The 21,775-nt window shown below is 45.8% G+C and overlaps 2 protein-coding genes and 1 long non-coding RNA gene across 3 annotated transcripts in view; 2 read left to right on the top strand and 1 right to left on the bottom strand.

The window, feature by feature from the left end:
• Nucleotides 1–21,775, top strand: part of LOC117184545 (uncharacterized) — a 55,104-nt gene that overhangs the window by 8,697 nt on the left and 24,632 nt on the right. The window contains exon 2 of the long non-coding RNA XR_004469944.1: nucleotides 4,143–4,247. This is a non-coding gene — a long non-coding RNA (uncharacterized lncRNA). The remainder of the gene's footprint in view (nucleotides 1–4,142; nucleotides 4,248–21,775) is intronic.
• LOC6902204 (ubiquitin-conjugating enzyme E2-22 kDa-like) lies at nucleotides 10,611–11,545 on the top strand. The gene is made up of 2 exons (XM_002133695.3): nucleotides 10,611–10,765; nucleotides 10,862–11,545. Exon 2 carries the CDS (start codon nucleotides 10,872–10,874, stop codon nucleotides 11,505–11,507), a length of 636 nt encoding a protein of 211 aa, XP_002133731.2. The 5' UTR covers nucleotides 10,611–10,765; nucleotides 10,862–10,871; the 3' UTR covers nucleotides 11,508–11,545.
• LOC4815600 (alpha-tocopherol transfer protein) lies at nucleotides 12,755–14,416 on the bottom strand. Its single transcript, XM_001355572.4, has 5 exons — nucleotides 14,132–14,416; nucleotides 13,853–14,012; nucleotides 13,614–13,695; nucleotides 13,129–13,556; nucleotides 12,755–13,045 (listed from the first exon to the last, which is right to left on the bottom strand). Exons 1-5 carry the CDS (start codon nucleotides 14,235–14,237, stop codon nucleotides 12,910–12,912), a joined length of 912 nt encoding a protein of 303 aa, XP_001355608.1. The 5' UTR covers nucleotides 14,238–14,416; the 3' UTR covers nucleotides 12,755–12,909.

Here is a 21,775-nt window from a genome sequence, read left to right as displayed (position 1 = left end):
AAATGTGGGTACACAAATGGGGAAATAAAAATCGAGCATCCTTGAACAACGGACACACACACACACTCAATCAAAAACTTACTCACACACTCATGATTATTGCAGTTGGCTGCCGAATCGCAACCGAAACAATTTTGATACCCTGGGAAAAGGCATTTTGATTATGACGAAATGTTTGCAGGGCACACATAGAGCCTATGTGTATGCATACATCCTTTAGTTAATTACTAAATCCAAATCGAATCTCGAATCTCATAAGAACGAGAAATCTGCTAGGGTATCAAAACCTTCGACCCTACAAAGCTGGACTAGACTGATTTTTCGTTGGGTTTATATGCTTGGGGTTTGTTTTTTGGGGTGCTTCATGAGAAGGAAACGTTATTTTGCAGTTTGTTCTCGTTTTTGGGGCAAGCCTTGGTGGCTCCTCGCATATGCATATTGATTGGCCCCATCTATGGGGAAATTCAAGCTGAAATTAATTTTGTGCAAAAGTCATCGTCGGATATGTGTACAATCCATGCTCGCACTCGGAATCAAAGGGAATCTCTAGGCAAATATCACTCGAAGGAATTAGTAGCTCCGACTTGGTGCTCCGAGTGGCTCACCAACTCAGCCACTCATTTATTCACTTACCCATTCAACCACTGACTAAATAATCACAGCGACAACCTTGATTTGAGCCCACAAAAGGGTGTTAGTGCGGGTGCGGATGCGTGTAACTTGGCTCACACACACATACAATATATGTTTGTTGGGCTCTTGGTATGTATATTTATAGTACAATAGCGCTTTGTCATTGGGGCCACATCTACTCCCAACGTTGAGGTAGTTTTTAATAAACTTGTCAGCGCCGTTTTCCGCAAACGCCCCCATATCATCGAACCACTTTCTCCGTTGCGCCCAAAAGGCTACACGACATATACATACATATGTATTTGGGCATGTATGTATGGAGGATGTATACCCAGGCAAACTCCTCCGATTAGAGGTGAAGGCAAATGTTTGACCTTCTTTGGCGAAAGTTTAATTTTAAAACGTTTACCTACAATTTTTTCTATAATTCGCTCAATGGAAATGAATGAGCAACTGTCAGGTGAGTGCAGTCGAACGGGTACACGAATGTGTTTGGGGTGTTGTGGGGAATCGATCTGAAGGATGACGGAAAATATGGGTGTGTATGGGGCTTATAATGTGGCTATAAAGTTGCAAACTGCCTTCTTATATATATATATATATGGAAAGTTTTGCACATTATTAAAGCCTCAATTCCCACATCTAATTTTGAATAAATCCGACCGCACACATGGACACTGTGGTTGGCCACAAATGCCTCCCAAAGCAATGCCCCAAAAAGTAGGCAAACGTTTTTTCGAGTCATTTTCATATTGGACTTTTGGAAAGCAAATGTATGTAGATTTTTGCAGTTACTTTAACGTTCTTGGGCCAGCCTTTAACCGACATGGAGCTCAGCCCTGGGGCCTGGGGGCCTGGGCCCCGGATTGAAAATCGATTGGCGAAAGCGGAACATTGGGGACGTGTTCACGACGGGGCGACAAAAAAATGTCAGCCATAAGCGCAAAAACTTTGCCAACAGCTTAAAGAGCGATTCTCTTCAGCTCATGCCCCAAGTCTGCTCCCAGCCCCGAAGGAATCTTTCAGCAAAGATTAGCGGAGCGACAGAACCATGAGTAGAGATATAGTTCTATATACAGTTTTAACATATGTGTGTACTACGAGTGTGTATAAAGAACAAGACTGTCGACTGTACACTTATGTACATATGTATGATATCATATAGGACATCAAAGTATAGGATATCAAAGTCTATTATAGGACTTATTGTCCTAGATGGGAAGACCCCTGTAATATTTTGGGTTTGGATGATTCAGGAGTGTTCTGTAAGTAATTACTACCAGATTTCGTAAGCCTCATATACATATGTGATATTACAAAATGTTTTACCAAGGGATAGATCGATTATTGGTTCCACCAAAGTGCTTTTCCCGTTTTATATGTTATATTTTTATAACAGAATATCGATGTAAGAACAGAATTCTTTTGATTTCGGCTTTCGTTCATCTAATCTGTTGGGATTTTCAAAGGCCTAGGGGTAGAAATCGGTCGACTTATGCAACGACTCCCTGTTTAAGATTCCAAGTGATCCAGACTGTCGTTCCTCCTCTGTTCTTTCCTTCTCTGCTTTGCCGGGCAGGCATTCTTACTCCTTTTGGGCCAGCTGGAGGAAAAAACGCTCAGAGGGACACTGTGCCAAAGGCGAGGGGAAGGAGAAAAGCCTTTGGCAGCATTGCCCCCAATGACATTGAGGCGCCTCTAACGACAATGTATAATAGTCGCGGGGTCTGGGACGGCAGTATTACTGGGCGACGTCGCCACTGTCGTCGCAGGGAAGCGCGCAGCGGGCGGCAGGCAAAACATTTCATTGACCTCATAAATTGGGACCCGCAAGGAGCAAGCAAGCGCAAGGAGCAGAAGGGGAACCGCAGCGCCCCAGAAGGCGGCATCCCTTCCCCTCGAAGCGGCGGCCATTTAGTGCCATGCAGAAAAAGTCGAGAGAAAAGACAACAGGAACAACTTGAAGGCAAGAATAGCTTCGGTATGCGAAGCCTCTGACACCCTTTAAAAAAAACTTTGCTCTATGCATAGTACATCGGAAACACGTAAAGCCACAGGTTGTTGGAAATATCGATTTTAAACTAGTTAAATATTCAATTGATATAATTTGTAATGTCCATAGTACATTGAAATATTGCATTGCTGCATTGCAAGCTTCTGCCCCAAATGATAATATCCTCTACAAGGGTATACAAAGAACCGTTATTAATGCCTGCTCTTTGCTCATCGTTTGTTCGTCGTGGCTGCGTCGCAGTCGCAGTCTCAGTCGCCGTCGCCGTCGGCTAAACTGCTTGTCAGCAAGCGAGAGTGTGAGCAGTTTAGCAAAGAGAGGGGAGGAGAAGTGCAGAGAGAGCGAGAGAGTGGATGAACGAGAGTAAGAAAGGCTGGGAGTCGGGCCAGACAGCAATAAGAATAAATTCAATGAGGATGTTCAATGGCTGTCAAGAATGTACAAGAGAAACTGCATAACACGAAAATTGAATGATGAGAGCCAGAGACCCAGTGATAGAGAGAGGAAGGAGCAGTGCAAACAGTTAGTTATCAAGCAGACGAGTCAGAGCAGCCCAGCAGATGTGCACCGGACAGTGGAGCAAACCAGGGATAAATCTGATGATACGCTCATGCTCAGTAAATGCTGCCTGGCTTCGGTCTGCCAGAACGTCCCTCAGATTAATCTCTTTTTATTCTGCTTTGACGCCGAAGCTGATTATATAAAATAAGGTTTCAATTACGCACATCACCCGTGGCAACCTTTTCACGCAAATTTAATTCCCATAGTCGACCGTTTCAATTGCCGAACGGGTGACGGGATTTTCCCTGTTCCAGCACATGCCCATGCCCACCGTCGGACTTGCATGAGCTTGTCTCAAAGATGCTTATCAAGCAACGCAAAGCTGTCTGTGTGTCTGGGCGTGTGTCTGGGTGTGTGTGTGTGTGTGAGTGTGGGGGTGGAGGAAAGAAGGCAAAGCGAACACAAAACGTTGCCTTTGATAGCTGGCTTTTGATAAGCGTCTATGACATAGTAGCCGGTGGCGGGGGTGGGGGTGGTGGCGGAGGCCACTACTACATAGCTGCAGCAATGGATGAGGTAGTGGATGGGTCGGCTCTGGTTGCAGCCAGTTTCAGCCACTCTCATTATATGGAACGTCGAGGTATGTACCAGTATTGTAACGCCGAGTCGTGTCGGCGGGCTAGGGGCTAAGGGCTGAGGCTGAGTCATTACAATTTAGGCCAAGAGGCGGGGGGGTGGTTGGTGTTGGCAGAGCAGGTGGCTAGGCAACGGTGCTTCTGTCTTTTGTGAGTGGTCGCCACAGCAATGGCGATGCTGACCAGGGTGTTTTCCCCCCCTTCCGACTATGCTAAATGCGATTACGTGTATATATTTGCTGCATACTTTCAGGCAGCTGCAATGTCCATACTTCATACATATGTATGTACGAGTATACGCATATAAATGGGCTGTATATACATAACATAACCTGTTAAAGTGATTTGTCCTGTTTCTGTAGCATATCTCCGTTCTTGTGAAGGATTTCAGCTTCAGACCAAACTCGAAGTTAACGCCACGAATGGCCGGAAGCGAAGGGAGTCGCAGGAAAATGACTTTCTGAAAGGTAAGCCAAAAGCAATAATACAAAAGAAAACTAATTTACGAATGGCAGAAGAGAATTAGCATGCAATGGAAAACAGAAAGAGGGAGAGAGCAAGGCAGAAAGTGGCAGGCATGGAGAGGGGTAGATGACTAATATGGTCGCTTGACAGAAAGTATTATATTTTGGGGGTAGTTCAAAGCCCTCGCAGCCCCCATCGACCCGGCCCTTCTTAGGTCCTTCCCCCGGAACTGGGTAGTATTATTTCGATCCCTTCGATATTCGACTCGTATAAAGTACATATCCTACATATCATATATTCTTGATTAATATTAACAGATTAACGAAGAACTATGTATATTGGCGAGAACGTACCAATCCCCAGACAAATCGAACAGCTTTAATGGGAACAATGGATCGGCGAGGGTATCCAAGCCTTCGGACCCCGGAGACAGTCTATCTGTTCCCGTTATTGTTGCTGTAATAGTGTAATGGCGTGCTGAATGCCGTGGCTGTAGGTGTTAAGTAATGACACACATACACATACACACGCACAGGCGGCAGTGGGGCAAATGGGGAATAGAGAAGCAGAAGTAGAAGGAGACGGCGACGGTGACGGGTACAGACATTAGGGTTATTCCATTTGCATTGGCTGGGGGGCGGGGCTATCCAATTAATGGAAACTACACCACAAGAAAGCCCATCCTGGAGAGTGGACTTTGGCTATTCTGTTCAATAATTGAACAAGCATCACGGAATACTCTCAGGTTTTCGCTAGCTGCTTGAGAGCTGCCAAATCCAAATAGAAAACATTAAAAAAAATACATTATCTAAAAGTACATACAATACAACTTCTTCAACAGAAGGCCTTTTGCATTCATTTAGTTTCACTCTCAAAAGAGTGAAGATCTTTGGAAACTCTCTGATAACATTCCCCAGTCAATCTTTGATATAAATAGCATTCAATTTGTAAGATGGACAGAACTTGGGCAATTTCCGATCACTTGAAATCGTTAAAATTGTAATCACAGAAAAACAAACCCATTTAACATTTTTTCTCGATCAAATCCTTGAGGTCCTCTTTGAAAGGGAAGATTCTTTTTGAAGACTTACGCGAGACGCATTATTTTCCAGTAAAACCATTCATTTATGTAGTTAGATGTTCACTTTTGCCCTAAGATGGCCAACCAAATAAAACTATGCCAAACACCCAATAGAATAATGTGCTCCTAAGATCTGTTTCCATTAACTTTGGGATCCGTTTATCGGTTAATCCCTCCGCTTGTTCAGTCCGTTTATTTCCCAGGGCACTCCATTTACCAGCTACTACCAACCCCGGCCACTTCCCCTCTCACCCGTGAATGATAATTACAGTGGATTACCCCCCAAAATGAGGCGCCTGGTAACAGGCAGCCTAGCCTTATATAATTGAACCTGTTCACCCAGTGTTTCATTGAACATCCCTACATGTGTGTATCGCACAAACACTCACGCTAGCACACACACTCACACTCACACACACACACACGAAAAAAAACAACTGCAGTCGGAATTCGTGGCATACTTTTTCGGGTTTCTTGCTGGAATTCTTGCACTGGAGTCCGAGCACTCAAAAAAAAAGGAATAAAACCCACAATCGTTATGGGATAAACGAGAAATTTAGCGCATCTTTGCGGGGAAGATAGAGGATAGAGAGAGAGAGAGAGAGAGAAGCGCAGAGTAACAGCAACGAGGAAAGTTTGTTCCCCTCTCTACCGTTTATAGTACTTCTTCCTGGTGTGTTCGTTCGCTTTTCACTTCGTTCTGTTTCTGTTTTTGTTTTTGTTCTTTTCTGCTCTGTTTTGGGGCTGAATTCGATTAGAACCGTTAACCGCTCTCGGCGCCAAGCGAACGCCAACTGAACTTATCAGTCACTCAACTGAACAGCGACCGACGCTGCCACGCTGCTGCCGAAACTTGCCATATCATCATATACATATACATATATGTATGTATGTATGTATTTATGTACATATGAATGTGTGTGTGTGTCCCATTGTGTCTTTGTGTGTGTGTGTGAGGGTGTTGCGACGACAACGAGCATGCAACAACAACATGTTGGACTTTATATATACGAACAAGCCGAGGAGTTCCAGAACACACACACAAACACAGACACAGACACAAACGAAGAGAAAGGGACAGACAGCTATATGGTATATTATTATTGGGTAAGGTAAGTTGTTCCCGTTAGCCCCTCGCTTTGTCTCATTCCGTCCCTGCACCATTCCGACTTCCTGAGTCCTGTGCAAAAGCAGTACAATTTCTCTTCCAAAAATCGTATTGCATTGACTCACCTTTTATTAATGAACCTTCGACTCCCCAAACCCGGGCCAGAGAGAGCGAGAGAGAGAGGGGCAGACAGAGAGCACAAATACAACGGAAGCACCATTGTTGACTGCACATTTCGCCTATTGCTTCGCCTTCGGATTCTTCGTTTGCTTCTTCACGTTCGTCTTCGCCTTCTGCTTCTCCTTCTCCTTTACCTTCGGCATCTGCATCTATCTGCTTCGACTAGCCACAGAAGTAACAAAGTGCGTATGAGAACCGAGCTAATTGATACCCTTGCAGATTCCAGCCAGTGTATCAGTGGAAGACAGCGCGCTGCAGCGTTGGAGGCTATGATCCCTGCGATACCGGAGATGGTACTATCACTGAATCTTCTGGCTAAGGAATGTTTGAAGTTGTAGTGAAGTCGATTGAACTGGAGTTAGGGAACTCTCAGATTCTGAGACAAATGCCAGCCTCTTGACTGACTTTCACCCAGAACCAGGTACCGCATTAAGAGTTAGGGAATGCAAATTTTGGCTAATTATCTCAATGTGAAGGAAATAATGTAAATATCAATGTAAATATAATATGGCAACAAGGAATATAACAGAATTCGGTAGTCACAGAGTCCTGAAATATTCCGAAAAATATTCTGTTACTTCGGACAATGGTCGAAGCAATATAAAGTCTATTGAGATCACTAAGAAAATACTTCGATGATAGCTGCGGTGATGACGAAGGAGATCAACCCTCCTTGGATGAATATTAACTCATTTGCATCGCTTGAATGTGGCGCTCACAAACTTCAACTTGTAGCAGAGTATTTTTTTTTGTAACTCTTCAAATGATACTCTCATTAAAAAATCTTGCAAACTGGTTAAGGCATTGAGGACTGCCACTTACCAGTAGATTTACTGTCAAACTTTAAAGTTTCCCTTCCCTAATACCTCAGGCTCTTATTCCTAAGTTCCAACAAAGTGGAGTTCAACCCTCGAGATGCTTGAACCTTTTTGCCTTTTACTGTTAAAAAACTTCTGTGAGAATCACGTTTATGAAATGCTTAAATTGTCTCAAGCAGATTGTAATGAGGTAAATGAAGTGGACCATACAAAAGCTGCAGATAGAGCAGCTATGTATATCTAGGCGATTTTCAGAAGATATGACAGTTAAAGCCATGAAAATATCACAGAGAGCCATCGGAAAGAGTTTTGAACCAAAATGTTTCGGAGCTGCCGTCTATAAGCCCGTCTTTAAACCACTTGGTCGTTACAATGACTTCCTTAACTCCATTGCTGTTGTTTCGGGCAATGAGGCAATAAATGAGATCAACAATTACCCTCCAAAGCAAATGGATATCAATCAAAATATGAGGAATAAAGGGGAGGAGAACAAGTTCATGTATCCCCGTTTAAATCAATTGGCAAAGGTTGTTCATGGTGTTCCTGCCACACAAGTCAGCGTCGAAAGGGCGACTCCACTACAAACTTCAAGGGAAGCATGGACCACGGCATGGAGTTTCCTTCTACTCCTAAAGGATCTTACATATGGTATGTTACTCTTATAATTAATCAAATTTGAAGCAAAAGAATAACCTATAGCGATATAGGTTCTTTCTTCCCAAAAACTTGCTCTATGGAATTTTGTGATTATTTGTTCTCTGCGTTGCAGGCTTGTAGTCGAAATCATTATACCCTCTGTAATGGATACGAGTAGAACAACAAAGAAATCCCCTGGAAAATGCATTTTGTCGAAGCGACAGGCCGGAACAGGGCAGGTTGGGGTAGGGGCACGGCGGTGAAGGGCGGGGGACAGACGAGCAGGCCAGAGTGCAGCGTAAGCTCTTTTGTTGGTGGTCTGCTCGTGAGTGGCTCGAGCATGCTAATGGGGTCGCCACGCCCACAGCCGCCCACCCGCACATTTACGATTCTTGTGGATAAATGTAAAATTGATCAATTTTGGTGTCAGGTCTTACAGCACTTTCGCCCACCGCCCACCGCCCCTCGCCCAGCGGAACAAGTGTGTGTGTGTAATGTAAAGAGTGAGAGTGGGCGGGGAAAAAGTGGGCTAAGAGACTGTACACGTGTGTCTGTCTGGCCGTCCGCTTGTTTCGGCCATCGCTCAAAAGCCTCTAATTGTTGTCGGCCAGTCATAATGCAATTGATGGGTTGACTGCCACTGCCACTGCCACTACCAGAGAGGGAGCTGCCTGTGTGTGTGTGGCGGCGGTTGCTGTAGCCATCCAGTTGATAAGCTGGTGGCTGAATGTGGCGACTATGGCTGGACGTGGCCCGATACGAGCTCGCAGGAAAATGGCACAGCACAAGGGTCGGGCATTTTGTGGTTTGATTTCTATGCCAAATAGTCCCCCAGACTTTTAGAGTCCTGCTTGAATCCACAGTATTCATAAAATCACAGCAAATGCGTTCGATCAGTCAGATTTAGTTCGATCACAGGTCAAATCTGTCGAATCCTCTTTAATTTGCTTTCTCGTTCTCTCTACCATAAAACAGAGAGTGGGAGAGAAAAAACCCGAATCTTTCGGATCTAACACGATTCAAAGCGATTCGATCGATTCGAACGGACCGAACGAACCGAGTCCCGAATCCCGCCGAATCGATTCGTTTGCCTCTTCATGCTGGGTCCAAGAAAACATACATAAATATGTACATACTTAAGTTCGGATCACATTACTCTATTGGATACCATGAACTTTTGTGAGGTTCATATAGGAAAAGGTAAAATTGCCCAATCGAGTCGCACTGGGAATTTTCATTGCCTTCTTTTTAAAGCAATGGGGCGTTGAAGGGACCTTTAAAGGATATGTAGGTCCCTCCCTGTCACGATTATTGTACGAGTATGTACTTATGTAAACGCTCCCAGAATTCATTGGAGCGTTCGTCACATTTTGCTACATTCGAATGGAAAATTTCAGCAGTGCGTGTCAGCGTCACCCTGCAGGGATTTTGCACGCGCATCTCGAAATGCTGGCATGATCGACAATGTCTGCGCCTGACAGCCAAGAGATGGGAAATGTCATAGTGAACGTCACAGCATTCACATGCCAGAAAGTTTTTCTGTCACCCACACTTGGGCTCCTTGTGGCAGAGGCAAGACTCAACAACAGCCGCAACGCACATATGTATGTGTATCGGAGCCCATTTTCTTTTGGTAATTCATTTTGTTTTGGCATTTTATTGAACAGTCGTGGAGTGCGGTGCTCGGAGACTACGCGCTCAAATATATCAAAAAGCCGTTAGCTGCGTTGGCAGTCAGTTATCCATCTATCTGCGCATGACGAACAGTAAATGTGCGCTCCTGCACCGCACCACCGCACCCTTCTGGCCTGTTTATCAACACTTGGAGCTGTTAACCAACACTGCGTGCTGGCCGACCCAGTTCCGAGAATTAGAACCGAGAAACAGTGCTCAAGTACCGTTCACCCGGTGAAGACCTGTACAGTCCACGAAATAAATAACAAATCAGTAAGTTGTGCCAGTAAATAAGCATAGATCAACGACTGTACTTTCTCTAAAAAGTTGGACAACGGATTTGTATTTAAAAGGCACCTAAACAATGTTTTAAATGGCGATATCGATCTGAAAAGTGAAATTTATTAATCAATTGCTGGTCTCGCAGGACTCCTCCTCCTTTCAGATATTCAAAGCACAACCAAGGTCGTGAAATTGAAGACAAGTTTCTCAAAGTTTCTTGAAAACTCCAATAACTAACTTTGGAGGGAAAGAAAAATGATATTTTGCATTACAACATATGGTCTAAATTACTTCGTGAAATAAATATATTACTGGCTATTCGTGGAAGTTGTCTTTTTCACAAAAAAATAATTCCAAATTTGTAACTTTTTGATCTCTTTGGTGAAGAGAGGATGATATGATCTATACCGTAGGATAGACTGACAAATTGCCGTTCGATATCGTTCGTATATCAGATCCATATGTCCAAATTATCTTACTTATTTATTTATTTGCATTTTGCACTCAATTCTGAGTATTTATATATTCTTGAGTCGATCTGTTGCTCTTTTTTTCAAAACTATCTAAGGTCATCTTGAAGACTGTATAAACTTAGGGGAGGGTGGGAGTCCTAAGTGAAGTTAACCTTTTCCATGTTGAATATTCTAGAGCAATCAAGGAGGAAATTAAGCTGAGCGTTTGAAAACCGACAATTGAGAACCCAGCAAGTGCAGCGAATATCATCTTCGTGATCTTGTATCCGTAAGTATTCCCTGAAATGAACATTCCGAAATTGATCCCAATCAACTGGACTTAACTGTGCGTTGTGTTTTCCAATTTCAATCCAATTTGGGCCAGTGGATCGACCATGTGGTCGAATACGGGTGCAGCCCGTGTGCAGCGAGAGATCAACACGGCTATGCACATGAGGAGCATAGGCGGAGAGACGACGGAGCGTGGATTTAAGCTCTGGCTGGTCGATCAGTCCTGGTCGAACCTATGTGTCGAGATTCACGGACCACCGGACTCTCCGTACGAGGGTGGAGTGTTCGTTGTTAAGATCTTGGTGCCCGATACCTATCCGGTCGTTCCGCCGCAGGTCGAATTTCGGACGCGCATCTGGCATCCGAACATTTCGCCGGAATCGGGCGCCATCAGCCTGGACATACTCTGGAAGGGTTGGTCGCCCGACATGTCGATACGCACCATCTTGATGACCGTCAGGAACATCATAGCCATCCCGGATATGGGGACGCCCTTCGACGACGACGTGGCCCGCCAATACATCCATAAGCACGAGATGTTTGTGCGCACGGCAAAGCACTGGACCAACCGCTATGCCAGCGGACCCAACATTATTCCCGAGTTCGATGAGAAGATCCAAGTCCTCAAGGACCTGGGCATGTATGAGTGCTTGGCTCGTTCCATACTCTCCAAAAAGGACTGGGACGTGGGCAAGGTCTCCCACAACTTCTTAACGATTAAGTCTCAGCACGAAAATTGAGCTTAGCTACGAACCACACAAAATTCAGCTCTTCAGGGATCCATAAAACCATATCTCAAGGACAGTTCAATCTGCCAGCAAATTTTTTCGAATTCAAAATCAACAATCCTCAATAGTCCAGAAGGAATAGTCCCCACTGTACATCTAAGTTCAGCATAATATTTCAATTTCAATTCAATCAATAGCCGACAGGGACCCACACTTTAAGAATGAGTAGTCATCGAGGAATCACACTTAAGAACATCTAGAGCTCTCTGTCGATAGGCCACAAGAAACCAGAATAATATTCAATTTAAGTCCACTGTTCAGCCTTATATGTGCACTCCATCCCAAGAGCACGGGACGAACTACGTCTGTAATTCAGTCGCTTGTTCTCAACAAATAAACACGCCGATCGCAGGCCATCCCCCCAAACCCAACCCAAACCAACCAAAAAAATGCCGAGTCTAATTCTTTTTAATTTGTTTATTTTGCTTTTAATCTTCTAATGAAAGACCTGTAAGTCTAGAGGCCACTTCTGAGCATAGTTCACAAGTCATTCTCGTTGTCTGATTACGATTAGTGGAATGTGGGGGACTCCAGGTTCCAGAGAAAGGCTTTGCAGGGGCTGGTAGAGCGGATACGGGCTCGGATGTGTATGTGTCGATATGCGCCATGCATTAATCCTCAAGTGGTCTCGCTCTCCTGCTTTTTGTGCTGTGGTTGTGACTGTGGTGCTCCACTTGCACACATTTATCCTCTCCAGAAGGATGAGCGCCGGCTTACTGCACTGGCCCTCAAAGGAGGGCTTCAAGTAGGTCTCAATCTTTGCGAGTGGACTTAGTTGGTAAAGCAGCTTCAGCAGCTCCGGTAAGGGCCACAGGTGTAATAGATGGCAGAACGCCACGCCACTCCAGTGGCAACCGAATCCATTGTTTCTCTCAGTGCATGCCGCACCCTGTGGCCACTCTCTATCCCCGTTCCTCTCTGTGGAAACTTAATTGCATTTGCCAGGACATCCACACGCATCTCCATATTGATTGAGATTATGTTGCTGCATCAAAACTGAAAATTCTGCGAGAGTCGCACGTCGACCACTCGACTCCGAGCACTCCTCCTGCCCCAACCGCAACCGCCGGTGCACAATGAAAGCTTTCAGATGGAATTCAATTATGAAAACAGCGTGGGAGAATCGAGGACGAAGCGCAGTCCATTGGGGATGCGTGGGTGGCGAGTCCACATATCTGTACATATAAATAGAGCTTTAGTTATAGATACGCCAGCACATATGTACGTGCGAATAATGATACGTATATTTACAGAGGCCCCCGGTCACAGCTGGGGATGTGGAATGAAAACAAGCAAAAAAAATATAAAATATATGTAGGTTCGGGTCTTGTAGGTACAGTTGTGCCATCGGCGGCTAATCAATTTCCAGATTCTTAAGACTGTGCGCGACCGAGGCGGCGGTGGATGTGCTAGACCTTCGGCTGCTGCTGTTGTTGGACACCTTCTTGGCCTTGTTCAGCTGCCAGTTCTGGCCATCCATCAGATAGTCCCTAAAAGAATACATGAGCGGAGGAGAGTAGCCCTTAAAGAAGACAGAAAGCGGCAGAAATGGTGACGTGGCCCGGTGACTCACCGCTGCTCCTTGAGCAATTGCATCCACTGTTGCTTCAGCTCGGACATTTTGCCAGCCTGGCCGCCGTACTCCTCCGGCAGCATGGATCGCGGAAAGTGCTTAAAGGGCGTCTCCGCATTGGGCAAGTGGAAGTGGATCAGCTTGAAGACCTCACCCTTGATGAACGGCTTGACCACGGTGAGCACCTTGTCCAGGTAGGAGGGACAGTTCAGCACATGGACCTCCTTGAGCCGCACAGGATGCGCCTCCTGCACGAACTTCATGTACACCCGCAGGGAGCTGAGCACCGTCTTGGTCAGGTGCCGCAGCGTATACCCGGCCATGTCAAAAATGGGTATCTCTCCGTCCGACAGCCGTGCGTCGTTCTCTGTGGCAAAGCGGCAGTCGGCCACCATAAAAAATACCTTGATGCCGGCCGTAAAGTTGAACTGTGGGAATAGTGTGGGAGGTAAGATCAAGACGGAGTGGGTGCTCTTTGGGATTACCTTGTCCGCATCGAAGTCGATCAGTCGGTAAAAGAGCAGCTTGTTGTTCTCCGGGGTCAGGCCGGGCAGCGGCACCAGGTCGCTAAGAAAGACAGACAGAAAGAGAGAGAGAGAGAGAGAGAGAGAGAGCGCAATGAAAGAAGGAAAACCGGTTACCGGCTGGGGCATGGGGCATGGGCTTGGGCCTGGGCCTGGGCCTGGGCCTATGCCTGCAGCCCATGCAATTTTCGAGTACTCACGCCACTTGCAACAGCTGCTGGGAGCTCGCATCCAACGGATCGCGCTCAATGAAGATCTGGGCATGCTTGTTGCGCAGTCCATAATTGTGCTCCATCAGGCGCTGTGTGGCAGCCAAATCGCCGCGCGTCGTGTGCAGAAAGCGGCGCAGCAGCATGCATGCTGCACAGAGACACAGACACAAAGACAGCAAAGACAGCGACAACAGAGAGGGTTAGGGCAAGGAGCCAATTTGGCTGGAAGCCAGTTATGCAACTGATTGCATTTTTCACTGCACTCACATATATTCGGCGGCAGCTGCGACTGCGTCTTGATCCACTCCTGCAGCTCTAGCACTCGCTGTACCATCAGCTGATCCTCATCCTTTTCCTGGTTCTTGTGCACCATGTTCCGTTATATGTGCCGTTATAGAGCAGAGTTGCTAATCGAATGGGAAGTTTCGAAGTTCTATGTTCCGTTTCGGTTTCGCTGGAGAGCACTGGAGAGGCGCACCTGTGCGACGCTAATTCGCGACTGCAACTGATTGCTGATTGGGTCTCGGTTGGAGGCTTTCCTCAAGTCTCTGGACTGGCTCTGCTGACGCTGACGCTGTCGCTGCTCTGCTCTGCTCTGCGGCGGCCACTGCTTACAGAGCCCTGTTCGAACTCTGTGATCGAAGCATGTCTGCGCATACATACATACATATGTACAAGTGTACATGTACACCTGTTAATCTGTGTCTGTGTGTGTGCTTCTTCTATTGCTTATTCCCCATGCGATTGCGTTGGATTGTGCAACAACTCCCGAGTGGTGTCAGAAGGTCAGGCGCCGCCCCCTGTTCTACGTGGGGGCTCAGCACTCCCTAAGGGCCAGGCCAGCCATGTTTGGGAGTGTTTCACAGCTTAATCGCGACATTGGCAAACAGTTTTCGGCGACTCGATGCGAGGCGAACCGCCGTGCTCCACTTGTTATGCTGCCGCCGCTTGTCTGCTGGATGGCTGACTGGCTGGCTGGCTGGCTGGTCTGGTCTCCGGCGTACGTGTTTCGCAAGTTAAACTATTTAAAAGAAGAAAAAAACATGAATTAAAACAAACACAAAAAAACTGTCAAAAAGAAGAAGCAGCAGCGAAAGCGGGACAAAGCAGAGACTTCGATACACTCGCATTCGTTGTTGTTTCTGTGCAGAACGCGTAGACGACAAATAAATAAAAAAAGAAAGGCTAGGTCGACGCCTTACATACCCTAGCAGCTCCCGATCCATGGGCTCCATAGTTTTTTGATGATACTCATACATTGAATGATCCACGAAAGCCATACGAAAGAAAGATTAGAGTAGACTTCTTTATAGTATAGATCTGGAATCTAAGCCTGGGAGCTCTGACTCTTAAATTGTCTGCAACGAAGCGCAAAGAGCGAAATTTAGTGGAATATTTCCCCAAGAAATAGACAGAAGGCAGTGGATCGATGGACCGAAGGCGAGCCGGCTGGTTTGTCCGTCTCGAACAGGAAACCTTTTCGCAATCGGAATCGGATGTAAATACATCTGCGCAGAATCGTAACACCCTCTGCGCGGTCACGTAGTGTACAACAATTGAGTCGGCTGAGTCGTGTGGGATAGCATTACCAAGTTATTTAGCGACCCTTTAATGGAGCTGTAAACTGTAAGCTGACCTTGGCCATGGAACATAGACGCACTGGCGTAGCGTACGTACCGTCGCATAACCTCAAATAAAGCCGACACAGGTGTTAAATGACCAATCAAAATGCTGTTTCAAGTTCCATTCAAATTCGTGGCTGTACGGAGCTGTGATCATTTGAGGCAGTAGATGTTCTTGGCCCCGCGACCTTTGCTTTTGCTGCTGAATCATTTGCCAATATAATTAGCCGAGAACACTTCGACGCAGCGTACCTAATAAAGCTCAGGCAGCACATCGGATTTTATTGGATCGGTTATGGTCGAAGCCAAAGTGAGCTACGTTTCGTGTTACCAATTTACCAACACATACATGTATTGCCAGCATATTTTGGCAAAGAATATGATGATCCACAAAATTATAAAATGTGTAACCCTCGCAAAATTCCTATAAAAAGAAAGTAAAGGAAAACTTAAAATGGGGCCTTTGTTTTCTTTCGCTACGTATTGCAGTATTCCACACATGCACTAGCATTTATCCAAATCATATGAATATTATGGTAAATTGTTTTCAGCCCTTTTCCTCATCCATTCCATCTGCCAAATGGCGATGTGGCAACACTGTCCCGTCGTCGCATTGGCAAATATTCGGCAACTGCCGCACCGCACTAATGCACTAATGCTGCAACGCATTACCAAAGATATCTGAGATCTGAGTGTACTATTGAGCAAGCTGCATTGTGGACGGACTGTACTGTGGATGGGTCAGCACAAAAATCAAGGCATAATTAAACGCCGGCAATTGAGAAACACATACTAGACAGTTTCTGTGCAGTCACTGCAAATACATATTCACATACATACGTTCATATATTTATTCTCTTTTGTTTAATTTTGTTGCTTTTTTCTGATTTCAAACTGCCACTTACATGGCGCCATCTGAGCCATCTGCTCACGCCACCACGTAGACATCGCAGCTTTCATGTAGTACCAACAGATGGCGCTACCTGGGCAGGTGCAGAATTAATCAATTAATGCGAGATATAGCCTTCAGAAGATTTGGATTTGCATATCTTTGAGATACTGGTTTTTTCTGTAAGCTATATCTCGGCAAAGCAGTGGCCGATCCGGGCGAGGGTCTGATGCCGTTCGACAGGGTGGGTCCTCGCGATCCTGGGACAGTTGGTCCTTCACCGATCTGGCCCTATTTGTCTGAGATATAGCCTTCAGAAGATTTGGATTTGCATATCTTTGAGATACTGGTTTTTTCTGTAAGCTACATATATCTCGGCAAAGCAGTGGCCGATCCGGGCGAGGCATGTCTTTTCGTGATCGCGAGAGTCCTGCAAATCGACTGAAATCAGAAAAACGGACATCAATTTTTTCACGATTTTCGCAAAAAATCATGATGGTTACATCATTAAATTTTCAAAAAATCGGCCTCATTTTCGAAGTCGAGATTTTGATGCCGTTCGACAGTCTGGATCCTCGCGATCCTGGGACAGTTGGTCCTTCGCCGATCTTGCCCTATTTGTCTGAGATATAGCCTTCAGAAGATTTGGATTTGCATATCTTTTAGATACTGGTTTTTTCTGTAAGCTATATCTCTGCAAAGCAGTGGCCGATCCGGGCGAGAGTCTGATGCCGTTCGACAGTCTGGATCCTCGCGATCCTGGGACAGTTGGTCCTTCGCCGATCTGGCCCTATTTGTCTGAGATATAGCCTTCAGAAGATTTGGATTTGCAAATCTTTTAGATACTGGTTTTTTCTGTAAGCTATATCTCTGCAAAGCAGTGGCCGATCCGGGCGAGAGTCTGATGCCGTTCGACAGTCTGGATCCTCGCGATCCTGGGACAGTTGGTCCTTCGCCGATCTGGCCCTTTTTGTCTGAGATATAGCCTTCAGAAGATTTGGATTTGCATATCTTTTAGATACTGGTTTTTTCTGTAAGCTATATCTCGGCAAAGCAGTGGCCGATCCGGGCGAGGCATGTCTTTTCGTGATCGGGAGAGTCCTGCAATTTTGATGTCGTTCGACACACTGGACCCTCGCGATCCTGGGACAGTTGGTCCTTCGCCGATCTGGCCCTTTTTGTCTGAGATATAGCCTTCAGAAGATTTGGATTTGCATATCTTTTAGATACTGGTTTTTTCTGTAAGCTATATCTCGGCAAAGCAGTGGCCGATCCGGGCGAGGGTCTGATGCCGTTCGACAGTCTGGGTCCTCGCGATCCTGGGACAGTTGGTCCTTCGCCGATCTGGCCCTATTTGTCTGAGATATAGCCTTCAGAAGATTTGGATTTGCAAATCTTTGAGATACTGGTTTTATATGTAAGCTATATCTCGGCAAAGCAGTGGCCGATCCGGGCCAGGCATGTCTTTTCGTGATCGCGAGAGTCCTGCAAATCGACTGAAATCAGAAAAACGGACATCAATTTTTTCACGATTTTCGCAAAAAATCATGATGGTTACATCATTAAATTTTCAAAAAATCGGCCTCATTTTCGAAGTCGAGATTTTGATGCCGTTCGACAGTCTGGGTCCTCGCGATCCTGGGACAGTTGGTCCTTCGCCGATCTGGCCCTATTTGTCTGAGATATAGCCTTCAGAAGATTTGGATTTGCATATCTTTGAGATACTGGTTTTTTCTGTAAGCTATATCTCGGCAAAGCAGTGGCCGATCCGGGCGAGGGTCTGATGCCGTTCGACAGTCTGGGTCCTCGCGATCCTGGGACAGTTGGTCCTTCGCCGATCTGGCCCTATTTGTCTGAGATATAGCCTTCAGAAGATTTGGATTTGCATATCTTTGAGATACTGGTTTTTTCTGTAAGCTATCTCTCGGCAAAGCAGTGGCCGATCCGGGCGAGGGTCTGATGCCGTTCGACAGTCTGGGTCCTCGCGATCCTGGGACAGTTGGTCCTTCGCCGATCTGGCCCTATTTGTCTGAGATATAGCCTTCAGAAGATTTGGATTTGCATATCTTTGAGATACTGGTTTTTTCTGTAAGCTATATCTCTGCAAAGCAGTGGCCGATCCGGGCGAGGCATGTCTTTTCGTGATCGCGAGAGTCCTGCAAATCGACTGAAATCAGAAAAACGGACATCAATTTTTTCACGATTTTCGCAAAAAATCATGATGGTTACATCATTAAATTTTCAAAAAATCGGCCTCATTTTCGAAGTCGAGATTTTGATGCCGTTCGACAGTCTGGGTCCTCGCGATCCTGGGACAGTTGGTCCTTCGCCGATCTGGCCCTATTTGTCTGAGATATAGCCTTCAGAAGATTTGGATTTGCAAATCTTTGAGATACTGGTTTTTTATGTAAGCTATATCTCGGCAAAGCAGTGGCCGATCCGGGCGAGAGTCTGATGCCGTTCGACAGTCTGGACCCTCGCGATCATGGGACAGTTAGTCCTTCGCCGATCTGGCCCTATTTGTCTGAGATATAGCCTTCAGAAGATTTGGATTTGCATATCTTTGAGATACTGGTTTTTTCTGTAAGCTATATCTCTGCAAAGCAGTGGCCGATCCGGGCGAGGCATGTCTTTTCGTGATCGCGAGAGTCCTGCAAATCGACTGAAATCAGAAAAACGGACATCAATTTTTTCACGATTTTCGCAAAAAATCATGATGGTTACATCATTAAATTTTCAAAAAATCGGCCTCATTTTCGAAGTCGAGATTTTGATGCCGTTCGACAGTCTGGGTCCTCGCGATCCTGGGACAGTTGGTCCTTCGCCGATCTGGCCCTATTTGTCTGAGATATAGCCTTCAAAAGATTTGGATTTGCAAATCTTTGAGATACTGGTTTTTTATGTAAGCTATATCTCGGCAAAGCAGTGGCCGATCCGGGCGAGAGTCTGATGCCGTTCGACAGTCTGGACCCTCGCGATCATGGGACAGTTAGTCCTTCGCCGATCTGGCCCTATTTGTCTGAGATATAGCCTTCAGAAGATTTGGATTTGCATATCTTTGAGATACTGGTTTTTTCTGTAAGCTATATCTCGGCAAAGCAGTGGCCGATCCGGGCGAGGGTCTGATGCCGTTCGACAGTCTGGGTCCTCGCGATCCTGGGACAGTTGGTCCTTCGCCAATCTGGCCCTATTTGTCTGAGATATAGCCTTCAGAAGATTTGGATTTGCATATCTTTGAGATACTGGTTTTTTCTGTAAGCTATATCTCTGCAAAGCAGTGGCCGATCCGGGCGAGGCATGTCTTTTCGTGATCGCGAGAGTCCTGCAAATCGACTGAAATCAGAAAAACGGACATCAATTTTTTCACGATTTTCGCAAAAAATCATGATGGTTACATCATTAAATTTTCAAAAAATCGGCCTCATTTTCGAAGTCGAGATTTTGATGCCGTTCGACAGTCTGGACCCTCGCGATCATGGGACAGTTAGTCCTTCGCCGATCTGGCCCTATTTGTCTGAGATATAGCCTTCAGAAGATTTGGATTTGCATATCTTTGAGATACTGGTTTTTTCTGTAAGCTATATCTCTGCAAAGCAGTGGCCGATCCGGGCGAGGCATGTCTTTTCGTGATCGCGAGAGTCCTGCAAATCGACTGAAATCAGAAAAACGGACATCAATTTTTTCACGATTTTCGCAAAAAATCATGATGGTTACATCATTAAATTTTCAAAAAATCGGCCTCATTTTCGAAGTCGAGATTTTGATGCCGTTCGACATTCTGGGTCCTCGCGATCCTGGGACAGTTGGTCCTTCGCCGATCTGGCCCTATTTGTCTGAGATATAGCCTTCAGAAGATTTGGATTTGCAAATCTTTGAGATACTGGTTTTTTATGTAAGCTATATCTCGGCAAAGCAGTGGCCGATCCGGGCGAGAGTCTGATGCCGTTCGACAGTCTGGACCCTCGCGATCATGGGACAGTTAGTCCTTCGCCGATCTGGCCCTATTTGTCTGAGATATAGCCTTCAGAAGATTTGGATTTGCATATCTTTGAGATACTGGTTTTTTCTGTAAGCTATCTCTCGGCAAAGCAGTGGCCGATCCGGGCGAGGGTCTGATGCCGTTCGACAGTCTGGGTCCTCGCGATCCTGGGACAGTTGGTCCTTCGCCAATCTGGCCCTATTTGTCTGAGATATAGCCTTCAGAAGATTTGGATTTGCATATCTTTGAGATACTGGTTTTTTCTGTAAGCTATATCTCTGCAAAGCAGTGGCCGATCCGGGCGAGGCATGTCTTTTCGTGATCGCGAGAGTCCTGCAAATCGACTGAAATCAGAAAAACGGACATCAATTTTTTCACGATTTTCGCAAAAAATCATGATGGTTACATCATTAAATTTTCAAAAAATCGGCCTCATTTTCGAAGTCGAGATTTTGATGCCGTTCGACATTCTGGGTCCTCGCGATCCTGGGACAGTTGGTCCTTCGCCGATCTGGCCCTATTTGTCTGAGATATAGCCTTCAGAAGATTTGGATTTGCAAATCTTTGAGATACTGGTTTTTTATGTAAGCTATATCTCGGCAAAGCAGTGGCCGATCCGGGCGAGAGTCTGATGCCGTTCGACAGTCTGGACCCTCGCGATCATGGGACAGTTAGTCCTTCGCCGATCTGGCCCTATTTGTCTGAGATATAGCCTTCAGAAGATTTGGATTTGCATATCTTTGAGATACTGGTTTTTTCTGTAAGCTATCTCTCGGCAAAGCAGTGGCCGATCCGGGCGAGGGTCTGATGCCGTTCGACAGTCTGGGTCCTCGCGATCCTGGGACAGTTGGTCCTTCGCCGATCTGGCCCTATTTGTCTGAGATATAGCCTTCAGAAGATTTGGATTTGCATATCTTTGAGATACTGGTTTTTTCTGTAAGCTATATCTCTGCAAAGCAGTGGCCGATCCGGGCGAGGCATGTCTTTTCGTGATCGCGAGAGTCCTGCAAATCGACTGAAATCAGAAAAACGGACATCAATTTTTTCACGATTTTCGCAAAAAATCATGATGTAACCATCATTAAATTTTCAAAAAATCGGCCTCATTTTCGAAGTCGAGATTTTGATGCCGTTCGACAGTCTGGGTCCTCGCGATCCTGGGACAGTTGGTCCTTCGCCGATCTGGCCCTATTTGTCTGAGATATAGCCTTCAGAAGATTTGGATTTGCATATCTTTGAGATACTGCTTTTTTCTGTAAGCTATAACTCGGCAAAGCAGTGGCCGATCCGGGCGAGAGTCTGATGCCGTTCGACAGTCTGGACCCTCGCGATCATGGGACAGTTGGTCCTTCGCCGATCTGGCCCTATTTGTCTGAGATATAGCCTTCAGAAGATTTGGATTTGCATATCTTTGAGATACT

Source organism: Drosophila pseudoobscura, chromosome X (genome assembly GCF_009870125.1).
Source record: "Drosophila pseudoobscura strain MV-25-SWS-2005 chromosome X, UCI_Dpse_MV25, whole genome shotgun sequence".
NCBI lineage: Eukaryota > Metazoa > Arthropoda > Insecta > Diptera > Drosophilidae > Drosophila > Drosophila pseudoobscura.
The sequence above is the reverse complement of the archived record's forward strand: the minus strand, read 5'-3'. Positions and strand labels throughout refer to the sequence as shown.